The sequence below is a fragment of the Solanum dulcamara genome, chromosome 2 (genome assembly GCF_947179165.1).
Source record: "Solanum dulcamara chromosome 2, daSolDulc1.2, whole genome shotgun sequence".
In the NCBI taxonomy this organism is placed as follows: domain Eukaryota; kingdom Viridiplantae; phylum Streptophyta; class Magnoliopsida; order Solanales; family Solanaceae; genus Solanum; species Solanum dulcamara.
The window spans coordinates 7406853-7427117 of record NC_077238.1 but is presented as its reverse complement, the minus strand read 5'-3'; the positions used below and the strand labels follow the sequence as shown (position 1 = coordinate 7427117).

General features: G+C 33.1%; 3 protein-coding genes across 3 annotated transcripts; 1 reads left to right on the top strand and 2 right to left on the bottom strand.

Moving 5' to 3' along the window:
- Positions 1-1564: 1564 nt before the first annotated feature.
- Positions 1565-6378, top strand: LOC129880179 (putative late blight resistance protein homolog R1B-17). The gene is made up of 4 exons (XM_055954109.1): positions 1565-4445; positions 4543-5662; positions 5797-5872; positions 5956-6378. The coding sequence occupies exons 1-4, from the start codon at positions 1783-1785 to the stop codon at positions 6063-6065; spliced, it is 3969 nt and encodes a 1322-aa protein (XP_055810084.1). The 5' UTR covers positions 1565-1782; the 3' UTR covers positions 6066-6378.
- A 1436-nt stretch (positions 6379-7814) lies between these two features.
- Positions 7815-11918, bottom strand: LOC129880180 (sphinganine C4-monooxygenase 1-like). Its single transcript, XM_055954110.1, has 2 exons — positions 11238-11918; positions 7815-8686 (listed from the first exon to the last, which is right to left on the bottom strand). The coding sequence occupies exons 1-2, from the start codon at positions 11490-11492 to the stop codon at positions 8132-8134; spliced, it is 810 nt and encodes a 269-aa protein (XP_055810085.1). The 5' UTR covers positions 11493-11918; the 3' UTR covers positions 7815-8131.
- A 5058-nt stretch (positions 11919-16976) lies between these two features.
- LOC129875013 (origin of replication complex subunit 6) lies at positions 16977-20187 on the bottom strand. The gene is made up of 10 exons (XM_055950444.1): positions 19927-20187; positions 19779-19825; positions 19089-19193; positions 18892-18972; positions 18502-18613; positions 18336-18398; positions 18118-18205; positions 17867-17934; positions 17396-17492; positions 16977-17295 (listed from the first exon to the last, which is right to left on the bottom strand). Exons 1-10 carry the CDS (start codon positions 20044-20046, stop codon positions 17222-17224), a joined length of 855 nt encoding a protein of 284 aa, XP_055806419.1. The 5' UTR covers positions 20047-20187; the 3' UTR covers positions 16977-17221.
- Between the last annotated feature and the right edge of the window lie 78 nt (positions 20188-20265).

The following is a 20265-nucleotide window of genomic DNA, read 5'->3' as shown; positions in this document are numbered from 1 at the left end:
TTCAAACTTTTGCTTTACTAAACTAATTCAACTATCTCTCTTGATGAATCTTCCAAGACCATGCATTAAACTTCCTTCTTTATCTTGATGAAGTTGTACCCAATTAATATAATCATATTTTTCTTTGATAACTTTTACATCGTTCTTAATTTTAATGAATTTGTATTTGTTTATTAGGATTAAAAAAGAAATTAATTCTTTGGCACTTTATCTTTGTGTGCCTGTCTTGAATACTTTTGAATATTCTTTGGCACTTTATCTTAGTGTGCCAGCCTTGCTTGACTTTGTTTTTCAGGAATAATCTGATATTCTAAAATTTATATTAATTTTTATTTAGATATCTTAATTAATATTTATCCATTTTAAATATTTTATGTCATTTTTTTGATATGTCTTTGACTCTTTTTTCACTGACCTTACACACATATTGATCAAACGTGTCCACATAAATTAAAGGTCCAATTAGATCATGCCATTTTATTTTAAAGAGAAAAAATTAAAAATTAAAAAAATTAAATAATCTTGACCAATTAAAAAAAAATCCCCCTCACCCCTCAAATTAAACTTCTCACTAGGGCTGTTCACAGTTTTGATTAAAACCAAAACCAAACCGAAAATTTAACCAAACCGAATAAAAAAACCGACGTTCAATTTGGTTTGATTTGGTTTGGTTTTAAATTTGAATAACCGATAATATTTGGTTTGGTTATGGTTATAGAAAAAAATAACCAAATAAATAACCGAACCAAACCGATAATTATATACTTAAAATTTATAATTATTTATATTTATAATATTAGTTTTTCATAAATAATTAAAGATATTTTATACGTTTTAATTATTAATTTAATATTAATATAATTATTTTTAAGGCCCAACAATCCAAACTCAACTCTCAAGCTCAATTATAAATTCTAATAAACACTAAACAACGGTCCAAGTCCAACAATTCAAGCCCATTAGCCCAACTCTCAAGCCCAATTCTAAATCCTAAATTCTAAATCCTAAATTTCTAATAAGCACTAAGCACTTGAGCAGTAGGTAGCAACATAAAGTAAAAGTTAAAACTTTAAAACCATAGTATCTGTTTTCCTTTTACATTTTTGTTCATTTCACGTTGGTTTTTCACAAAGTCACAGACTCACAGTCATAGACTAACAGTGAAGGCTCAAGAGCAACCTCAACTCCTCAACCCCAAGTATAAGATTGTCAAATTTTGAGAAGGTTTGTAAAGAGTTTTTCAAATTTTAAATTGATTTTAAGTTGTTTTTTTTTTTTTTTTGAATGTTTAAATTGTTTCATTTTCTGTTTTGAACCTCTGTGGGTAGTGAAGAAAAAAGAGTTTCATAAGAATTTGAAGAATGTAGAGAGAGAATATTTGAATTATCTCGGCTAGTCATAAACCGAATAACCGAATCAAAACGAACCAAACCGATAATAACCAAACCCGTGGTTATTATTTTACTTGGTTTGGTTATGATTTTAGACATTTAATAATCGATTAAATTGGTTTGATTATGATTTTAATCAATAACCGACCCAAACCGAACCATCAACACCTAGCTTTTCACTACAATACACAGTATCTTCTTCCTCAAATTTCTCAATTTTCATTCACATAGTTATCTTCTCTGCATGTTCCTCCATTTTCATGATTTTTTTCGATTTCATCCTCTTCTTCACCGCACGAACTTGCCCAACTCCTTGTAAATATCTTACGCGTAGTTGAGATCGCTTTTTCTGAAACTTTTTCCCCAACAGTTTAATTCTTCTGTCACAAGGATGTATTTCAACAATGAATTGTCTGATCTTAAAGATCGCTTCATTAGCACTCTGGGAGACAAAAGATACTCGAATATTAGAAGGGATCAAATACATTTCTTTGTATGGGAGTTAAAATTCCTTGATTGTTTTCTCCATTTGCAGAGCTTCGCTTTTGCAAGTGAATGTGGTATGCTAGATATCTCACAGAAAATGCTAGAAATTTGCAAGAGGCTGTGTGCTACAGTACGGAGGAATGCTGGTTCAAATAATGCATTTGCATACTGGAAGAAGGTAATTTTCAAGAAGCTGTGTGCTGCCTTACCAGATGCTGGTTCAGATGATGGATTTGCATATTGGATGGAGGTAATTTGGAAGACTAAGCAAGAATTCAGAGCTAAATACTCCTTACCAAAAACTCCACTTGCAGCCAACAAGGTGGATGATGATATTAATATTTATAGTCCCAAATTTGTGATGGAATTCATTGATGCTGTTGTGGGGAATCTCAATGTTCTAGTGAAGATCAATGATCCATGTTCGTTGCTTTTTGTTCCAGGACCCAAGGAACAAATTGAACGAGTGTTAAAGGAGTTGAAGTTATTGAGATTTTTTGTTTGCTTTGTTTCAAACAAATGTATAGAGCCTCAATACCAACATACTACTTTTTATACTCACGCTTTAATTGAGACTAGCCACATCGCAATGGTTGTGTGGTTGCATTTGCCAATCTATGGCAACCGAAATCAAGACTTGGCTCCAAGTGAAGAAAGTCGTTTGCTTTCTGATTTCATGGAAATGAAGATTAAGTCCATTCAACCAGGCATCTGCAACATCATTTATATTGATGTCCTGCAAGCTTTCAAGTTCACCATACCACAAGCTCAAAATAAGCATGCAGCTGAGAGTGGCATTGTGGAGACTCCGACACACAATCTGATGGTTGGTTTGAGTGATCAAATGGCCAACCTTCAGGAGATGCTCTGCCTTCTAAGAGATGGTCTCATTCATCTGCCAGTACTAGATCTGGAATTTCATCTTCAAGATATGGATTCTGTTATTGTTGATGCCGGACTTCTTATTTACTCATTATATGATATCAAGGGGCAGACGGAAGACACAACATTGGAGGATATCAACCGGGCATTTGGTTTTGAACTTCCGAGAAACATTGAGCCTATCAAGGCGATGGTCTACCTTGTCATGCAAAAGGCATTTCAATCTAACTTGCCAAGGGTTCATGGACTAGGCTATGTCGATTTTCTATTGAAAAACCTGAAGGATTTCCAAGGCCGTTATTCAGATTCACTCGCTTTCCTCAAGAATCAACTTGAAGTAATTCAAACGGAATTTGAGAGCTTGCAACCTTTCCTGAAGGTTGTCGTAGAAGTGCCACACAACAAGCTCAAGACACAGAATGAAGATTGTGCTACACAGATAATTAGGAAAGCATATGAGGTGGACTATGTAGTTAATGCTTGTATAAACAAAGACATTCCTCATTGGTGCCTCGAGCGTTGGCTCCTGGATATAATAGAGGAGATTACTTGTATCAAAGCAAAGATTCAGGAAAAGAACACAGTTGAGGATACAATGAAGACTGTCATTGCTCGTACGTCATCACAATTGGCAAGGACTCCAATTATGAATGAAGAAATTGTGGGGTTTGAGGATATCATAGAAAATTTAAGAAATCGACTACTGAATGGAACCAAAGGGCAAGATGTCATTTCAATTCACGGCATGCCAGGTATAGGTAAGACGACTTTGGCCAACAGACTCTATTCTGACAGGTCAGTTGTCTCTCAATTTGATATTTGTGCACAATGTTGTGTGTCCCAAGTATATTCATATAAGGACTTGTTATTGGCCTTGCTATGTGATGCTATTGGTGAGGATTCTGAGCGTAGAGAACTTCATGCCAATGAATTAGCTGATAGGCTTCGCAAAACTTTATTGCCCCGAAGGTACCTTATCCTTGTTGATGACGTGTGGGAAAATAGTGCTTGGGATGATTTAAGACATTGTTTTCCAGATGCCAATAACAGAAGCAGAATCATTCTAACAACAAGACATCATGAAGTTGCCAAATATGCTAGTGTTCATAGTGATCCCCTTCATCTTCGTATGTTTGAAGAAGATGAAAGTTGGAAGTTGCTTGAAAAGAAAGTGTTTGGTGAAGAAAGCTGCTCCCCTCTCCTAATAGATGTTGGGCAAAGAATAGCAAAAATGTGTGGACAACTCCCTCTTTCAATTGTTTTGGTGGCTGGTATTCTGGCAGAGATGGAAAAGGAAGTAGAATGTTGGGAACAAGTGGCCAACAATTTGGGTCCCCGCATTCACAATGACACGAGGGCCATTGTAGACAAAAGTTATCATTTTTTACCCTGTCATCTTAAGCCTTGCTTCCTTTATTTTGGAGCATTTTTAGAGGATAGAGTGATTGATATTTCAAGGTTAATAAGGTTATGGATATCAGAAGCATTTATAAAAAGTTGTGAAGGCAGGAGCTTGGAGGATATAGCAGAAGGTTACTTGGAGAATCTTATTGGAAGAAATCTAGTAATGGTTACTCAGAGGGCCAATTCAGATGGAAAGGTCAAAGCATGTCGCATTCATGATGTGATACTCGACTTCTGCAAGGAAAGAGCAGCTGAGGAGAATTTTCTACTATGGATAAAACGGTAATATGATCAGTAAAATGGTACTTTCAATCAATCAAGTATTTCAAGTTATATTTGAAAATTAATGACATAATTTTGCTTATTGATATATTCACAGGGATCAAATTACCAAACTTTCTTCCTGTGTTTACTCTCACAAGCAGCATGCTCACTTGGCCTTCACTGAAATGGATAATATTGTAGAATGGAGTGCCTCTTCCTCACTTGTTGAGTCTCTACTTCTCAAGAATTATGTTCCACACCTTTCCAATCGTCCCTTATCCTCACATGCTTTTGCAATTTCACACATTTTTTCAAATTTCAAGTTTCTAAAAGTATTGGATTTGGAGCACCAGGTTGTTATTGATTTTATTCCAACTGAGCTCTTTTACTTGAGGTATTTCTCTGCACACATTGATCAGAATTCAATTCCTTCAAGCATATCCAATCTTTTGAACCTTGAAACTCTTATATTAAAGCCTGTGAGACATAACAAGTTATTACTACCTAGTACAGTTTGGGATATGGTTAAATTGAGACATCTGCATATTCCTTACTTCAGCCCAGAAAATGAAGAAGCATTACTCGAGAACTCTGCAAAACTTTATGATTTGGAAACCCTTTCCACTCCATATTTCTTTCGTGTTGAGGATGCAGAATTGATGCTGAGAAAAACACCTAATCTTCGAAAACTGATATGTGAAGTCGAGTACTTAAAATACCCCCATCAGTACCATGTGTTGAATTTTCCAATACGGCTTGAACTACTAAAGCTTTATCGATCAAAATTCTTTAAAACCATCCCCTTTTGCATCTCTGCACCAAATCTCAAATACCTGAAACTATCTCGCTTTTTCCTGGATTCTCAGTACTTATCAGAAACTGCTGATCATCTCAAGCACCTTGAGGTACTCAAACTGTACCATGTTGAATTTGGTGATCATAAGGAATGGAAAGTGAGCAATGGCAAGTTCCCTCAACTCAAAATCTTGAAACTAGAATGTTTGTCCTTGATAAAATGGATTGTAGCTGATGATGCCTTTCCTAACCTTGAACAATTGGTTTTGCGTGGCTGTGGAGATCTTATGGAGATCCCTTCTTGTTTCATGGACATCCTTTCTCTCAAGTACCTTGAGGTAGACATCAGCAACAAGTCTGTTGTTAAGTCTGCCCAGAAAATACAAGAAACACAAGTCGAAGATAATCAAAATATTAATTTCAAGCTCGTCATCATCAAGGTACACTACTGAGAAAAGCTTTATTCTGCACGATTTTGATGAATTAGAAATAACGGCTTTAAATTTTATCAACTGTTTTCACTGTGTTATCTTTAACCCTCGTGGCCTCGTTTTACATTTGGGTTTTCTTGCAGAAAATGGTGGTGAAAATCCGTATACCACAGGAAAAAGATAAACATAAGATGATAAAAAGAATAGTTGTACTTCCAGGTACTGATTATTTTTTCTTTCTTTCCTTTTTTTTAGTACACCAAATAAATTGACTCATCTTTTTTGTCTTTTTGATATGAAAGGGATAGAAGCAATTTCATGGGATCACAAGGAGAAGACACTTACTGTGGTCGGAGATGTGGATGCTGATGAAGTTCAATTAATTGTGGAGAAACTGAGAATGACATGGTGAACTCAACCATGATGGATTTCCAGAAAATGGCAAGGTTTTAGTCCCAACTTGTCAACACAAATGTGTTATAGTCCTTTGTCCTTTTTCTTACTGCAATTAACTGTAGGACCAGCAAAAGAGCTAGGGGAGGATGGTAGTGAGAAAATAAATGTAGGGTCAAGTTGGGGCGAGTTGGGTTATGACCAAAGTAAAGTTTGGATGATCAATAATCTGCTGATTTATTAATTCAATCCATTGTAATTTGTTCAAATTCAACTCAAAACGCCCATTTATCACCTCTAACTAATGACTACATCTGCAAAGTTAATGGTTTTGTTGATGAATTTCAAAGCAAGGTTGAGGAACTAGTTACTTAAGCTAGGACCTAAGGTTTTTATCCTTTTTTAACTGTGATTTTTGTTGGATGGTAAATGGACACTTTTAAGGCATTTCTCAAACAAAGTAAATATCTATATAAAAAGAAAAAACTAGTTTTAATTATTTATTGGTCATAAACTAAAATCTTTATTATTTGTTATGTTTGATTTACTTTTGCATTTTGAACTATTTTGATATGTCTTACTTGAGCCAAGAATATTTTGGAAACAGTCTCTCGATTTACATACACTCTACCCTACTCAGATTCCACCTGTGGGATTACACTGTGTATGGTGTTGGTTGTGTTGTGGTCTTAAAACTAAATTGTGTATTCCTCAAGCTAAAAAATTTACAACAAAAAGAGAGATCGTAACTTTGTCGGATCGTCTATTTGTGTTCGGACCCTGTTGCATCACGAGGCATTGTCTACGAGTCGGGTTATTTGAGAATGCAGTCCAAATCGGGCAGTGAATTCGTCCAAGGCTATATACAAGCAAGAGACTGATAGCGAACAAGTACCGCGAAGGAAATATGAAAAGGACTTTGAAAAGAGAGTCAAAGAGTGCTTGAAATTGTCGGGAGCTTGTCGCACCACGAAGCATTGTCTACGAGTCGGATTGTTTGGAAATGCAACCTAAATCGGGCGGTGAATTCCGACCAAGGCTAAATAAGGGCGAGAGACCGACAGCGAACAAGTACCGCGAGGGAAAGATGAAAAGAATTTTGAAAAGAGAGTCAAAGAGTGCTTGAAATTATCGAAAGGAAAGTGGATGGGGGCCGGCGATGAGCCCCGATACAGTGATGAGTCAGCCCACCGATCGACTTAGGGCGTGGACCAGCGTGGACAGGGGCCAAAGCCCGGGATTTTGATACGCTCTTGGAACATCGTCTCCTAGATTGTGGTAAGCAGATCCCATCCTATCCAAGTTCCAACAGAGTCTAGGGCATGAAATCAAGATTTTGACCAACAATATATCGCTCCCACTAGACCAAATCAGAGCCCTAACTATATATTAGAGAAATGAGAATGTTAGCACCTGAGGGTGTGGCATAGCAGTCAATCAATGAAGTGGGAGAAAAAAACAAAGCCAAAAAAATATTAAGAGATTTCTTCCGGTCTATGTTCCGCTAAGCAGAGCTACCTGCTATCTCTGTTGGTTGGAAGAAACAGGTACTCAGGAAAATTGTCGAGGTGAGCTCGACAAGATCATAAAAAAAAAAGGGCAGCCCGGTGCACTTAAGCTCCCGCTATGCGCAGGGTCGCAGCCTTACCTTGCATTTCTGCCAGAGGCTGTTTCCAAGGCTTGAACCCGTGACCTCCTGGTCACATGGCAGCAACTTTACCAGTTACTCCAAGATCATTTCGACAAGATCATGAACAACACAAAAACAGAACAATGAGAGAGTCACAATACATGTCCATATGCTTTGGAGCTAGCGAATTCAAGGCACACAATACTTTTCAGGAAATTTTTATCTCTGCCTGCAGTTGAATATACCAGATATCAGATCTGAGACAGTTTAAAAAGGAAACTATTATTCGACCCTATTCCTTTCTCAAACCTCGAAACCAACACCAGCTATACAACAATATATGCAGAACCCTTTAACTATAAACTCTATACAAATTAAATGAATAACTAAGCATTTGAAGGAGGCAAAAATTGCAGTGGTACATACTCTATGACAAACATGTACTAACAGTATTGTCAATGTTCCTTGCAATCTTTAACAGGCTTAGCTTCAAAACCTCCTTCTGGTCTCCTCTCAAGTTCATATGGCATGTAAGTACCAAGTATCCTATCCCACGTCACAAAGAAAGGCTGTGAATAGTTAAACTTGGTCCCATAAAGCTGGTGATGGATATCATGGTAAGCGGAGTTGTTTTTAAAGAAGATATGGAAGAGATTTCCGGGCAACCATAGTCCGCAATGATCATCAACCGTCTTGATCGTAGCAAATGAGAAAAAGAAGATGGAGGTACGTGGTGACATGCCAGAGACGAGGAAAGCTAGAGCCCCACCGATTGTGTCAAGAATCAGACCCTCCAAAGGGTGGTTGTACAAAGCTCCAAATGCATACGGAACAATTAGCCGATGATGTTGAGCATGGATATGTTTGTACAAGAACTTGTTTTGGTGCATGTACCGATGCATAAAATATTGCCAAGTATCTAACATCAACATAGCAACAAATAACTGTCTGCCAAGAACAAAGATGGAAGCGTGTTGATCCCCATCGGATTCACCATCATTTCCTGTGACCTGCTCCATATTAATAGACTATCAGATACCAAGACTTACTCAAAATATGAACTAAAAAAAGAATTAGTCAAAATACAAACATAAAAATTGACATGATGTGGAACAAGAATATGAGAATCGGGTTCATGATTGGAACAAGATACTAAAAGTACACAAAACAAGTATGAAAAGTGTGACTCCCCATGATATATACTTAGGTTACTTATCAGAACATACAAAAGGTGGACAACTTTCAGTTCATTGATCAGAGATTAATTGTGTTCAGTATAAGCTAGCCCTCGCCTAACTAAACTTATCTGTTTTCCTCTTGGTGTCAGAAAAGCTTACACTTTTGCTATCATAAATGAAAAGGCAAGTGCTAATTCGTGGCTCCCAAAATCACAAGCCAACTTACCAAAGTGAAAGGAAACAAAGCAGTGCATTAGTTAAGGTCAGGACTCAAGAGACCCAATTAATCACCACATGACCATCCACAAAGAGAAGAGCCAACAAATAAAATAAGCTTAAAGTAGAGTTTTTAAGGGGGTAGATATGAGTTAGGCTATACTTTGCAAATTAGTTTAAAGAAGTGGTTGAAACTAACTTTGCAAATTAGGCTACAACCTACACATATATCAATGCAAGCCAAAGGAAAGACAAGACCACATTGTTTCCTTTTTATATCTCTTCTTTGCAGGTTAAAGAAACGAATCTATCCCTCAATATATCCACGCTCACATATTGAGGTTGAAAAGATCATCTCACAACTTACTTTGGTCTTTCCAAAATTAAACATATGTGAAGTAGCACGAAAAAAAAAAAGCTTTATTAGGAGGTCAAAGTTAGGCCTCCAATTCTCAACTATTACAGCTGCCGTCAACTAACTTTGCAAGACAGACGAACACCAAGAAGAAGGTAGACAAGAAATGGAAAAGAGGAGCAATGATCCCCCTTTTTCTTTAGTAAAGGCAGATAAGCCAATAAAATTTTATTCTTAGGATAGTCTAAATTTTATTGAGCCGAGGGTCTCTAGGAAACAACCATCCTACCGTGGTAGGAGTAAGGTCTGCGTAGTACACTTTACCCTCCCCAGACCCCACGTTGTGGGATTTCACTGGGTTGTTGTTGTTGTTGATAGTCTCAATTTCCATGTTGACAGTTTCTATATGAGACGTCTAGTAGTCTCATCCACAATATCAGCATTAACAGCTAAGATCAACACAGTGCCGATTGAGCCGCTTTTGCAACCTATTTTCCTAGAAGAACTTCAAAGTTGACCTTTCTTTATAAAATCAAACAAATCAAAACTAAGGCTCAAATGATTGCATCTGATTTTTACAGAACTCCTATTTCCCTATCATTCAAAGAAAATCAAACCTGCAAGCTTCAGCATTTCATATAAACTTCCTTATCAAAAATATTTCATATAAAGTTAAAAGATGAAATTTCTGTTCAGATAACGATCTACTATCACTTTTTTAGGTTCAAGAGATTAAGAGACACTTCATAAAGCAAATTCCAATATATAGATATAAAACACTCTACAGAAGTAGCCTTGAGGCTTGTCACACCAGGAAAAAAGAAATTTGCACACTTTGTGATTGAAGAAATCATACGTCTTGCTCTTTTCCTTCATTTGAATTTGTTTATTCTGTGCATCAAGGAATTCATCTAAATGATAAGTAAAACAAGTAAGCTATGGATTAACATCCAAATGAAGCATTGTATCATAGTTACTCTGATAAATGACTCATTCACCAAAAATGTATATAAATAACTATTAAAAAATGTTAATGACTAAGGTAGAACAATTTTACCATCCATATATCAGGAAATTCTAGGATCACACACGTAGACAAGCATAAAAAAGCTCCTCCCTCAAGTCAATGAAAATAATTCAAAATGTTTGAAATCAGCCTAAAAAATATTGGATATTCTTATTTAAAATCCAACAATATTTGCCTAGCAATGCCAATTCAGACAAAGAACTATTATTACACCACCATGGCATCCAAATATTCCCCTTTCCATGACTCACCCCACGTTGTAATACACAACGTCCAATTATGGGCTGCATATACCATTGACAAAATCATATATTCACAAATCAAATAATATCTAAATCTTAAAGCAAAAACAACTACACAAGAATGTTAAGGCATCTATGAGAATTTTCCGAGAGGTGTAGTGATAAAGGTAATGAACGCATCGCAGAAACATCTAAACAGCAATAACCTCCAAAGGAAAAAGAAAAGCCAGATATAAACATTTCATTCCAATCAAAACAAGACCAAACAAGCATATGCAACTAAGCTTCAATAATTAACCATACAAATCCTCTGTATCATTATGATTCATATCAACTAAGCCTCAATAGTTAACCATATAAATATCATTATGATGCATAAAAAGAAGACCAAACAAGCATATGCATAACAATAAATCAATACCATCTAATCTAAGCCCCAATAGTAAACTATATGAATCCAATTCATCATGATGCATAATAAGTTCCAAAACAAATTAAAAAATCAAAACTTTGCAGTAACTAGAGATGATCAAAGCAACTAACCGCGAAGAGAACGGTGGCAACAGCAGCCTGAACGATCTGTTGGAGAAGAACACCTTTAACAACCTCTTTTTTTGACACCAAATTCTTCTCATCCTCATCTTTCTTAGAATGCAACCTATAATTATCCATATTCCCAAGCATTAAATACAATCCTGAATATACCCAATACACAACAATTGGTAAAAATGTTCCCAACACTTCATCTGACACATATCCTCCCTTCCCCTGTTGATCAATATTCACACTACCCACCATCTCAAAACTACAAAAAGAATACCAAGACCCTTCCTTTATATCTTCTTGAAATTACCCTTAATTGAAAAAAACCAGAAAAGAAACCAAAGTTGAACCTTTTAGTAACTTTTGTTTTTAAAATTACCCTTGAAAGGAAAAGAAAATCACTATCTTTTTCAAAGTACCCTTAAAAGGAAAATAAATAAATACCCAAGAAAAGAAAAACTGAGATTTCTTTGAAACTCTGAAAAATATTCAAACTTTGTATAAAATTGAAACTAGGGTTTGTAGAGAAAGAGAACAGTAGGATAGATGGGTTGATTGAAATTCTCTTCCAAACGGAATTGGAAGGAATTCCAAACAGCAAAAAAAAAGCAGAAAATATTTAGCAAAAATAATCAAGTTCTCAGAGAGGATATTATTGTTTTGCAAAACTTGATACTCCTATAATAAAGATCATCAAATTAATTTTATTTATTTATAATGTTTTCTTTGTCGTTGTTATTATCAAATTAATTATTTTAAAAAAAGAGAAGAGGAATATTAGGCCGACGACTTTTCAGCGGTGAAAAACTTACTTTATTCCGTGTTTTAACTAAGTCTATAATTTATAACTTTACGATATATATTAAGCACAAATTAAGACAATCATTAAATTAAAAATTATTCTGGTCAAATTTTAGGTATGTTCGGCCACAAATAGTATTTGAGAAAAAAAAATAAAAAAATTGGAATTAGTGTTTGATAATTAATTTGTTATTACTTGGCTAGTAAATTTGGCAAACATCACAACACAAGTTCCCAAGTTCTAATATTTGAAAAGTTTTAAAAATTTAAAAATTACCCTAAATTTTTATAAAAGGGTAATTCGGTGCACTAAAGCTTCCGCTATACGCAGGATTCGGGGAAGGGTTTGACTACAAGGATCTATTGTACGCAGTCTTACCTTGCATTTACAGCAACTTTACCAATTACTCCAAAGCTCCCTTTCTATCTATTAATAAAAATAAAAACACTCATTATTTATTAATTTCAGCTAATATTTATCCACCAACTTACTTCATTAACGTGGTCAACCAACACCATTAAATAACATATCTATCTATTAATAAAAATAAAAGCTTATAGGGAAGATATTGTTCTTAAAATGTGGTAGATTTTATTAAAGAATAGTTTGATATTACCTCCTCCGGAAAAAAAATAGTTTAAGTAACAAAATTGAAAAAAAAAAAGAATAATTTGTTTTTTATTCGATTAATGTATTGCTTTTGTCCATATTGTTATTTTGTTGTTGTTGATTATTATCAATTATGTTATATTTTTAACGGAACATCTTTATTATAAAATGATAACACAAACTTGTGAGTATTTTTAATAATTTTTAGAATTTACGAATACAAAATAATATTTTTGGAACAACCAAATAGTCTTAGAAAAATTTGTGACCAAACACATGATGAAACTTCGCCAGAAACTCCACCCAAATATAACTTGCGAAGAATATTTAGAAATTTGGGATCAAACTCTATAGTGACAATGTTTGTAAACTTCATGATTGTTATAGTGAGATATTGTTATATATGTGTATAATCAGTTGCCGTTTAATTTAATAATTTTATATACCAAGAAGAAGGATTATATTTGTCATCCAATTTCATAAAAAATTAGAAAGAATATGAATATAAAGAAGACAAACACTGCAAGTGTTTCTTCGTGAAGTTCTTACTTACCATAAGTCCATAATTGATGAAAGGGGAACGAGGGAAAGAAAAAATAAAAGAATTTATATTGAGTTTTAAAAATAATTATTTCAAATTATTTGTTATTGTAGAAATTTAAACAAAATTATTCTTTTCTTATTTTTGCTTAAAAATTGCAAACAATTTAATTATATGGTACTAACACATAAATAAATAAATAAATATTTAATTTAAAAAATTATATATTAAGATATAAATAAAAGGGAAAACTACACAAAATAGATCAATTGTGAAATTATTTATCTAAATTGCACCCAATCCAAAATATTTACTCTTAATAGACTCATGATCTGAACTATTTATCTCTTACCCCACTTTTTTCCTTTTAATCATGCTGACATCAGCATCACTGAATATGACGTCATGACGTTATGCTGAGGTCAGCATCAATGAGTATGAAGCAATTTTTTCTTGATACCATCAGAGTATACATAATCTGATGGTATCAAGAAGGAAGAGACAATGTTTCAGCGAAACTATTTGTAACCATCATAGTAAATGATATACTCTCATAGTATCAAATGCGCAGGATAGTTAAAAGCAAGGGGTATGAAAGTAATGTAGTATCTAATAATAAATAAATTTTTTGGGTATAATAATAATCATCTCTAAATAAAAGTAAAATAATGAAAATTTCTCTAATTAATAAATTTTAAAAGAAATACTGCAAATAATTTAATAAGAAAGTATTTGTCTTTTCTTTTCTTTTTTGGGTGTGGGTTCATCGTGGCTTAAGAATCTTATACTTTTGTTAAATTGAAGTCATCCGAATTTGACTTTGGACTTTTAGGCTCAATGTATTCCTCCTTCCTAAATTACAATGACCCGCCAACAATATTCTTACCCACCTGCTCTTTATACATTATCCCATAAGCTTTTCCTTATGATAAAAAAAACTAATTTCATATTGCATTTTATTATGGATAATATAAGGAATTTAATTATTGGGTATTTTATTTAAATTTCTAAAAAAACTCAATTACAATTTATTTCAATTTTTTTGATAATTATCTAAATTTCCTATTTTTTCCAGATTTCTAATACATATGAATAGTGTTGATACATCGCGATTTGATACATAAGTCTTTTTCATGATACATCGTTAATCAACTAGCGTTGTATCATGAAAAGGACTTGTGTATCAAATCGCGATGTATCAGCATCATTTCTATGTATCAGAAGAGAGATTTTTGAAATTTTTACAAATAATAGAAAATAATTGAAAATATAAGAATATAAGGTATGTAATTTGATAATTTTTTCTTTAATTATAAGTATAATATTATTGACAATAAAAGTTTAATAATTATTTATGGAGCATGCAATTAAGAATTACTCCCTCAGTCTATATTTACTTGTTACGAAGCATGCAACTCAAAAAACATTTACAAAACATAGAAAAATATTTTTCATGACATTTTCCGCTCAATGTTTGACCTCAAATAGTTTTTGAGAAAAAACTTGAAAATATTTTGAAAACTAATATTTCACCATATGATTTGTCATTACTTAAAAATATATTTGCAAATATCCAAGTTTTCAAGTTCTAGAAAAAATTAGAACTTGAGAACTTGGAAAGTTTTAAAAATTTAAAAATTATCCCAAACTTTTATATTTTATAAAAACACTCATTATTTATTGTCGAGAAGAGATTGTTCATAGATTGTGAATTTTTTTTATAAAAGGATAGTTTGTTATTACATCTTCCGTAAAAAAATAATTTGAGTGACAAGATTGGGAAAAAACGAACAATTTGTTTTTAATTCTATTAATGTATTGTTCTTGCTCATATTGTATTTTGTTGTTGTAGATTGTTATCAATTATATTATAAGAGTTTTTTTTAACGAAACACGTTTATTATAGAATGATAACACAAACTTATGGGTATTTTTAATAATTTTTAAAACTTACAAATACAAAATAATATTTTATGAAACAGTCAAATATTCATGGGCAAATTTATAATCAAACGCATGGTGAAACTTTATCAAAACTACATCCAAAAATTATTTGCCAAAAATATTTGAAAACTTGAGTCAAACACTAAGAGCATGTTTGGAAAGCCACAATGTAATTAGAATTTGGTGTAATTACACTCTTTGATATGTTTGGTAGTAATTATTTGGTAAGAGAGGAATTGGTGTAATTGAAGATAAATAATTACACTCTTCAAGTTTCAAGGGAGGATAAGGAATCGGTGTAATTACATGAAGTCTTTTAAAATTCTTCTTTTATTCATATTTATATTTTTTTTATTTTTATTTATTTTTTATTTCTACTATTTTTTAAAAAATATTTTTATTATTCTAATATTTTTAAAATATTTATTTTTTATTTATATTTCATTTCATTCTCATTCTCAACCTTTACTTTTTCATTCTATGCAATTTTTCATATTATTTATTTATTTATTTCTTATTCTATTTATTTTTAAAAAATAATTTTGTTAGTATTCTAATTTTTAAAATCATATTTATGTACGTTGTATTAAAATTTAATATAAGAGCATTATGTTAAATTTTTTGTTTTGAATTTAGAATTTATGTCATATTTTCGGTTTCATTTATTTTAGTACTATTGACTTGATATTTCACATTGCAAAATATTTATTTTTTAGTTAAACTTGATATATCATTCTTTTGTCAAATATTTCAATAATTTTATGACATTATATTTATAATATTAACATTTTTGTCAAACATACATTTCATGATGTTCATAAAAATCTTATACTTTTAGTTTATTTGATTAAATTATTTTAAATATACTAATTTAAAAAATATAAATAAATTATTTTTTAATAATATTAGTTAAGAACATATGTTTATTAATTAATATTTAATTTAATATCATTTATAAAGATCCTTATTTGTCTAATATAAACTTTAAATTTAGAAAATTAACTTTATTTTTAAAATTTAATATAACCTTATAATTATAGTTATGCAACCAAACAGAATAGTTGTGATTATACTGAAATAACACTATAGCAAACCAACAGATCATCGTAATTACTAGACTGTATAATTACTATGCTAGTAATTACTAGCATAATAATTACACCAATTCAAATTACAAGTGGCTTGGCTTCCCAAACAAACCCTAAGTTTGAGAAAATGTAGTAAAATGCCTTGAGATTGATTTTGGCAAACGATTTGATTAGAGATTGACTATGTTATATCCTGATTTTTACTTCTCTTTAGTGGTATTTCAACAATTGAGTTGAAAGTGTTTCAAAAATAATTTATTTATCTTCATAAGATAGTGATAAAATATATGTACATTCTACTATTTTCAAACCCTATTTGTAAAATTTCACTTGAGTATGTTGTTATTGTTTATTAGATATTTAAATATTCTAAACAATTGTAAATATATTCTAAACAAAAAAAGACAATTATTTTCCCAGACGGCATGGCTTCAACATGAATTAGTCAAAGTCATAAAAGAAAAGAAAATTCCAACTTTAAACGTTAAAATTGATGTTGCGTTGTGCAATTTTACTCTTCTAGATGTTGATATCAATTGCGGAAGCATCCTTTTCTATTTACTCTTCAAAAACAAGAGGCCTCCAATTGTAGAAACATCATTTTCTTTCTTATCATTTAATCAAGACTAAAAGATAGGTGACTAATTTAGGATAGGGACACACATGCTCGTTATTGTGTAACATAGACTATAAATCTATAATAAGATAAATGAGTTAAATATCGTAGAAGATTAGGTTCACAACATACACAATAATTAAGCTATCATAAGCATGTGCTATGATAATTCAATAAGAATAATCTATATATGTACAGAGAAACTTTGCTGTTAAATAGAAGATTAATCCAAATGGACGGCTTACCAGTTACCACTATCTCTTATTTTTTTTTAAAGGTAAACTATGGTATTAAGAAACCAAAAGGAAGTTTCTTCCAGATCATGTTCTCCACTGTTTGAAAAAATCAACTAAAATTTGTCTAATTGAAAAGGACAATTGAGAATTATGTAGCTTGAACTTTAGTTTCAGGAACTTTCATCATGAAGTCCAGTCGGGCTTGTTTGGTTTGTTTAGGAGCTACAAGAATAAACAGACAATTCCCATCAGCACTCAAGCTAATGTAACTACTAATTGTTCTAAGAACTCTTGGTTATGGATGAAGTATTCATTTATTTACCTTTTTGGCCACTTTGATTTTTTGTTGCAAGAACAGTAGATTTCCATTCCTCATAAGCCTGTTCGTCCATACGTTTGCGTTTCTTGTAAGCTGATGACTGGAAAATGAAAGGTTCCAAAAATCAGCAAGAAACAACCACAAACTGAGATGTAACTTGTAAGAACTTTAATTGAGTATATAACTACAACACAAAGACTTGCAAAGACTATTACTTCCATTCAATGATGCTTTACTTTAAGGATAAGCCAGTAACCAGTCAAATTCATCATTTCGAATCTAGGGGATAAGCATCAATGTGGCTTACCATATGTTCTCAACAGTTGTAGGGTTATTTCCTACCGTATCTATTCATAACATATGCACAGACAGGTGTTTACATCTGAGTTGAGAGCTTTTATGTTCCTTATTTATGTTAATTAGTGTTCTGGCATCATTAACTAGTAGAAAACATCAAGAGAGCTTCTCACTTACATTATCCTCCTCGGATGAATAGCCACCGTCTTCAACCCTCCTTTTTTCAGGTAATGCATCTAGCAGCTCTGCATAAGCAAATCACTATGTTAAAGTATCATCATGTGTATTGAAAAGCACGGAACAACATAGCAGCTCTGCATATGCAAATCACTATGTTAACGTATCATCGTATGTGTATTGAAAAGCGCTGAACAACATTTTGCTTGTAATGAATTGAGGAACGTAATTAATCAGTCAGTAGGTGTTACCTCGGTTCCCCTTCACTGTCTTGGGATCTTTTTTCTCCTTTGATGTACCAAAAACATCAAAACAAAGATCATTCATTGAGGTAGAAACCTGTATCATTTCAATCCACATAAAATTATTAGAACCATAGTACATCAAACTGATAGCTTAAGTGAGTAAATGATTTGATGATAAAAGACAATGAAAAGAATCAAGGAATCAAAGGAGCATGAGGCCTTACACTAGCGAATTCAGGTTCTGATGTGCCACAAAGTTCAATTAACTTCATTTTATCAACCTTGAGCTGCAAATACGGATGAAGAAAACTATGAGGCAGTTCATTCAAACTATCATGTTGCTACAACTAGTGCAGGACTACCAATGCTTGAAGAGTAGACCGAACATACCTTATGCCTTTTCGCGCACAGATAAAATGCAGCAGCAGTGAACACAGGTCGACTGAAATCAGCACTTGCCCTTCTAGAAGGTGGCAAGGATGTACGAAACCGGTCTTTGTATCTGGAAAGGAATTGGAATCTTTAAAACCTAATTAAGAACTCTCTAACCGTTTATATAACCCCATCAAAACTAGAAACTCTAGCATGCTGAAATTCAGAAAGAACAACACTGATAGGTCCCAAACATGCCAAACCAAATCCCATATAAAGCAATACTAAAGCAGCTTTTTGTGTCCAATTAGGCTCCCAAACATTAGATCAAACAAACATCATAGGCAGGACAATCAAAACAAAAAAAATATGTAAGACCATGAGTTCAAAGGAGATGATCAAACTTACAATGATAGACCTTTTTGAACAAAGGGAATGAGCCTGATACACCCAAACTGAATTGCCAATTCTCTAATATCAAGCTTGTTTCTGCAAAGTAGAAGAATTTTACTCATCAACAAGAATCCAACATATAAGAAAACATCATTTGGCTCCAAAATGCATGTACAGATTCATAAAAGTGAAACAAAAGCTTAAGAACTCACTTTACTCCAATTCCATTCTGCATTGAAGTGAATGATCTGTTGTAAGCCTTCTCAGACATCCCACTCAATTTTATCGCTGCCTGACGATCAAACACCATGTCCATCCTACATTTATCACCAGAACATATTACAAATCATAGACAAATGTTGTTCATAGCCCACATCTTACAGCAGCATCATTACTTCAAATAATTGTCTTGATCATTTCTAATAGGAGTATACATTCTTTTATTTTGATGTAAAACTATAAGTTGACCTGTGATTTGGCCTACATAAAAAAAAAACTCAATGCACTAAAGCTTCCGCTATGTGCCAATCCGGTGAAGGACACAACCACAAGAGGCTGTTTTTCTCCATTTGCCCTATAAACAAATTATTTACTCCTAATATTTAAAGGAAATAGATATCAAATATAACAAAATATATATAACCCAGTTGTTTGACTCATCAGTACTACAAATTGACATCCAAATCAACCCATTTGATAATCTGACCCTGCGTACCTCCAATTTTTTATCGACCCAAAAATGAAAGAGGATTCATATAACCAATCCCAAAATTCATATAACCAATCCCCAACAAATTTGGAATACCCATGATTGATTGATTGATTCTGGTTACACTTAAGCCACTAACTCATCTTGGAACAGAATTCAATCAAACAGTTGGAGAAGAGAACAGAAATTGTACCTAGAAGCAGCAATCTCTAAGCAAATTATAGCCTTGCATATCTCTCCCTACAAAAAAAATATAAAAAATCAAACAAAATTCAACTCCATCCAATTCAAATCAAACAAATCTCAATTCCCAACAATCAATCCATCGTATCGTTACTTACGACGCCAATGACGGAGGAATCGAATTGTACATCGGCGAGTCGACGGAGCTCGGCGGCTTTGCGGACGAGATGTTTGGTCTCAGAGAGGCCAAGCTTTCGGGCGATGTCGTAAAGATCCATTTTCGATTTCGGGTTTGGGAGATGAAGAGGAAATGGAGAATTCGGGTCGCATCTTGGAGGGTTTAAGGGAAGAAGAAGAGGAGGAAGAGATGGCGGGAATGTTGAATTGCTTGTGTTTCGCTATATTTCATTTCGCGCGCGCGGGGTGAAGATATGCACAATCTTCATTTGGCGCCAACGGTTATTTTTACTGTGGTAAAAAGGAATACATCTGTGGAA